At 41.2% G+C, this 4,639-nt stretch overlaps 1 protein-coding gene across 1 annotated transcript; it reads right to left on the minus strand.

Moving 5' to 3' along the window:
• Positions 1 to 1,994: 1,994 nt before the first annotated feature.
• LOC106013317 lies at positions 1,995 to 4,168 on the minus strand (the record flags this gene model as incomplete). Its single annotated transcript, XM_013088700.2, is given in 2 exon segments — positions 1,995 to 2,591; positions 3,953 to 4,168. Coding segments are annotated over 2 exon segments (345 nt in total), but the record flags the coding sequence as incomplete, so codon positions are not given.
• Positions 4,169 to 4,639: the final 471 nt, after the last annotated feature.

Consider the following 4,639-nt stretch of genomic DNA (forward strand, 5'->3'; position numbering starts at 1 on the left):
AGAGAGAGAGAGAGAGAGAGAGAGAGAGCTATCGCATGCAGGAAACCCGAGTTCAATTCTCGAATGAGGAAGAATTTTATCAAGCACATAATACATGTATGTACATGTATCTCGGTCTTTCTGTTGGTTGTATCCCTCTCTTCCCAGGTCGGCCCTGACAGGCAGGGTCGGAAGCCCGCCTCCTAAATGATCTAAATTATATCGAACGGGGGAGTAAAAACTTCTTCATGTTTTTTGTTGGGTTTTTTTGTTGCCATTTTCGTCTGACCTGCCCGAGGAGACAGCCTGTTTAAGTGGACCATGTTTCCCCTCTTGGTCGTCTTGGGCAAATTCGGTTGTATCTCTAGAAAAATAAAGAACAGATTATAATATATATGTCACTGTGTTGTTGAAATAAACTTTTGTCCCTTTATCACATTGGTTTTTTGAACAAAATGCTTGGATTTGACATGGTCTCCGTAGAAGAATGCTGGGTTTTAACCTAATTAACTCTAAATTATTATGGTACTATATTTTCTTCTTTTCTAGGCGATGTTCGTCCAGTACAGGATTTATCCCTACGACAACGTCCTTCCTTTTATTCAGCAGTTTTCTGTGTCCTGGTTATACCCATCTGCTGTCTCATGTCGTCCTGCCATCCTCTTTCTGGTCTTCCTCAAGATTTTCTCCTGTTCTTGGTCTCTTATCCGTTCTTCTTTGAGTCCATCTGTTAGTGTTACCCTTCTCACTGCCGATGTGGCTAGCCCATTTCCGGTTTGTTTGTTTTTCGGAGCATGAATTATTAGGAAAAATATCTGTCACTCCCGTTTTCTTTCGTAGCTTTTTTAAAGATTTATTTAATTAATTTTGTCTTCTTATACCCAGCATTGTCCTTTCCATTGCTCTTCATGTTATCCGTTATGGTAAATATTATCCAAACTTGTAAGTATGCCATGGACTTTCCTTTTTTTTTTTTCGAAATGGCTTCAAGGTTATAATCTATGTTCGTGACTGCTTATGAGAATTGTCGTAGGTGGTTAGCGGGTGCTGTGGTGTGATTCGCTTCTTCTATCGTTTTTCCTATCAAACGTCTATCGTCTTGATCTCCCCTCCTTCTTTTTTGTGTTTGTTACCAGTACTCTTTTGTAACACCTCTAATTTTCGGCACTTATATGACCTCATTGTGTTGCAAGTGCCGTAAAACTCTCACTAAAAACAAACTGAGAGTGGCCCAAAAGGGGTGAACAAGGTATTTAAAGTGGCAAAGGCACGGTTTCGAGCGTCGAGTATACTGTTCGTTTGGGTATTCATTCATGAATCTCTATTTAAAGTTATGCATTCTACGTAAGACGATCCTTTATTTTTCTGACCCCTCTTTCTAATATTTGCTGTTGTTTTTTGTGCTTTTTTACGCATGTCTTTCATATTTAGTATCCGTAGCATGGGCTGGAGAAATATTTCCTAGAAATTCAATTGCTAAATGCTAAAAAAAAAGCAATAAAAGATGTATATTTTGGGTACAATGTTTTAAAAAGAGAAACAGATTTTTTTTCTCTCTCTCGAAACACTCATCTTTTTGGTCCGAACTCTTAAAAGTCGGCAGGTTTACTGACTAGATGTTGCATTATTATTTTTCATGTTTTCCTAATTCGTCATAAATGTTTGTAACGATGCCGAGGGATCAGTAGCTCATCAGTTTTGGAGGCATATACGGAGTTATTGGTAAATTCTTAAAGACTTGCTTTTGATGAAGAAAACACCAACCTATCTTGAACGGAAGTCGAGGTGTTTGCCATAGAAGTAGGTGGGGGTTGCCTGGTGCCAACGGGAAGTAGCGAGAAAATGACCGCCAAAATTTGGTGACATCCAAAGCTGTAGTGTCCCTGGAAATTACAATTTTCCTATGCTTTTAATCATATTGTTAAAAGTAAATGTTATGCCGGACTTTGTTCTCAAGTGTACGTGAGAGTGTTGAGCCCAAAATTTCTATATCGATAAAAATCACAAAACGGGCGTAAAATGGTTGATTTCTTTAATTTCATTACATGTATTTTGACGAACCCCTGTTTTCACCACGATGCATCAAATATCTATTTGACTGTAACACAACTGTGTCTTCATACACCATTTCGTTCTTCTTTTCTTAAAAAATGGTGGGTAATAAATTCTGTTTGTAGCTTGAAGCATGTCATTTTTTATGCTGAAAATGCTAACCTATACATATTAAATTGTATATAACTTGTTGTGGCAAAGCAGGAAATGTACGGGTGATTGGCGGGTTCTCTTATGGGGTTTGCTCTTTCTTTTCTATAAAACACCTATCGTCCTTATCTTTCCTCCTTTTTATTTGCAAGTTACTATCTAGTAACATCTTTGATATTCGTCACTTCTATGACCTAATTGTGTTGCAAGTGCCGTAAAACTCTAACGAACAGCCAGTCTTCTCCGATTTCTCCTCACTCCCAGCACCAGCTCTTCACCCATCAGGGCAGAAGAAATCCGGAGAAATAGGCAGCCAAACGGCTAAGGGTCGGGGGTGAGGCGTTAGAAGCTCCAGGCTTGACCTCAACGACCTCTACGGTGATGACGTCACCAGCTTTTAGTTCTTGTATCTGTGGAACAACAGAAGCAGTTGCTGTGAGTTAAGTGACAGATGAAGGATGCAGACCGCACTTATATGGCCTTGTTGTGTTGCGACAGCCGTAAAATGGGGATCCTGTGGCTAAGTGAGCAGTGAGTTCAGACTCAAAAGTAATGAATGTCAAGCCCGTGTGGGTGACACAGGGTTTAGATAGGCGGCCTGTGGGGTGTTTCTTTGAGCTAGACACGACAACCCTAGTTCAGCCGGAAGCAGGGCGCAGCACAGTGGCGACCAGCAATGGCATGTTTGTGGAAATGTTCTGTAATGGTGTAATATTGAGTATTTTGTGTGTATTTATGTATGTATGTATGTATGTTTATAATTATATATTTGTGCATGTATGTTTATCATTGTAACCCAGATTTTCCCCATGGGGATCAATAAAATATAATTTAAAGAAAAAAAAACAACAGAAAAATTACTTTTTAACAAAACACAAGTGTTAATGTTACACCCAGAGCACATTGGCAGGTTGATTCATTTCGCTCAGCAGGGGCCAGTCACATGGGATTTGATGGAGAAGCAAGAATTGCAAGAATTGCCATTTCGCCACAGAACGACCGAGTCGACTCATGCCTTTGCAGAGACAAGCACGTTTAATTTTGAAGATAGGACTGTGTTGTTTAGAACAACAGAGAAACCCTTTCTTAATCAAGGAGAGTGCAAAATCCAGCCAAAACTCACCACAGTAACACAGGAAGGATGCACATCATTGGCTTCGTCACTCTGTCTATTCCATGATTTTGTTATGGATAAGGTTTGGTAAGTATTTCTTTCGTTCTTTCTCTCTTTATTCTTTTCTTTGTTTGGGGGGGGGGGTGGGGCTGTGTAAGAATGAAGTACCTAATTTTCATTGACCAAGAGTAACCTTGGGGGTATTGTTTAGGATTGTTGTGGGTGGTTGGCGGGTGCTCTGGGGTGGTTTGCTTCTTCATTCCTATCAAACACCTATCGTCCTTATCTCCCCTTCTTCCTTTTTTATGTCTGTTACTGTCTTATAACACCTCTAGTTTTCTGGCGCTCATATGACCTTATGCAGTTGCGAGCGCCGTAAAACCTCTACTAAAACTAAAACTAACTGAAAAGCCTTTTTTATTGTTAAAAAAGAGCTTTAAAAATCTAGCAAAAATTCACCACTGTACCACAGGAAGGAGGCACTGGCTTCGCCGCTCTCTATCTCTCCCACGACGATGTTTTAGTTAAGCTTTGGAAGGTTTTGGGGTTGGGGGGGGGGGGTTTGGGTTGTTTTTTTTTGGGGGGGGGGTTGTTTAGGACAATAAAAGAGAAGCCTTTTCATAATCAAAAAGAGTGCAAAATCCAGCCAAAACTCACCACAGTGACAGAGGAAGGGTGCAGACCATTGGCTTTGCCGCTCTCTATCTCCCCCACGATTTTGTTATGGTTCAGGACCACAGTGGCGTGGTACAGGCGGTCAGGGTCTGTGTCTTTGATGGGCACGTTCAGGAACAAGGCGTAGGTGCCGCTGAATGGCGCGGTGAAGGCGCCCGTCACGAAGTCGTAGCCGTTACCTACGTTGGTGATCACGTTCTATGGGGAGAAAATTTGTGGTTGGATGGGTGGTGTTGTAAAGGGAAGGGGGGTGTAAAGTACAGCTGGGCGAAGGATCGATTCCGGAACAGATACCTACGATTAATGCTACGGAAGAAAAACTCCGACTCCTTTTTAAGTAAACCGACGGTTACCAGTTACTTCAATAATTAAAATCTTTTTAAAAAATTACTTGTGAAAAAAAAATGTGATGCTTCGTAGTGTTCCGAAATCAAGGTTGTTTTAAACCCTGAAGACGTTCGGAGTCAACCAGGTAACCACCGGAAGAAATCACACCATTAGAAAGTAAATAATTGGGTTCGGGGTCGATTCCTACGATTCCTAGCTTTCAATAGTCGGGAACCTAACCGCCCAGCACAAGTGTAAAGTGTAAAGATGAAAAGAGGGGGGTGGTGATAAAAGGGAGGGAGAGTTGGTGGTGGGTCAAGTGGGACGTGGTGTCCAAGGGGG

The sequence above is a fragment of the Aplysia californica genome, unplaced genomic scaffold (assembly GCF_000002075.1).
Source record: "Aplysia californica isolate F4 #8 unplaced genomic scaffold, AplCal3.0 scaffold00792, whole genome shotgun sequence".
Taxonomy (NCBI): domain Eukaryota; kingdom Metazoa; phylum Mollusca; class Gastropoda; order Aplysiida; family Aplysiidae; genus Aplysia; species Aplysia californica.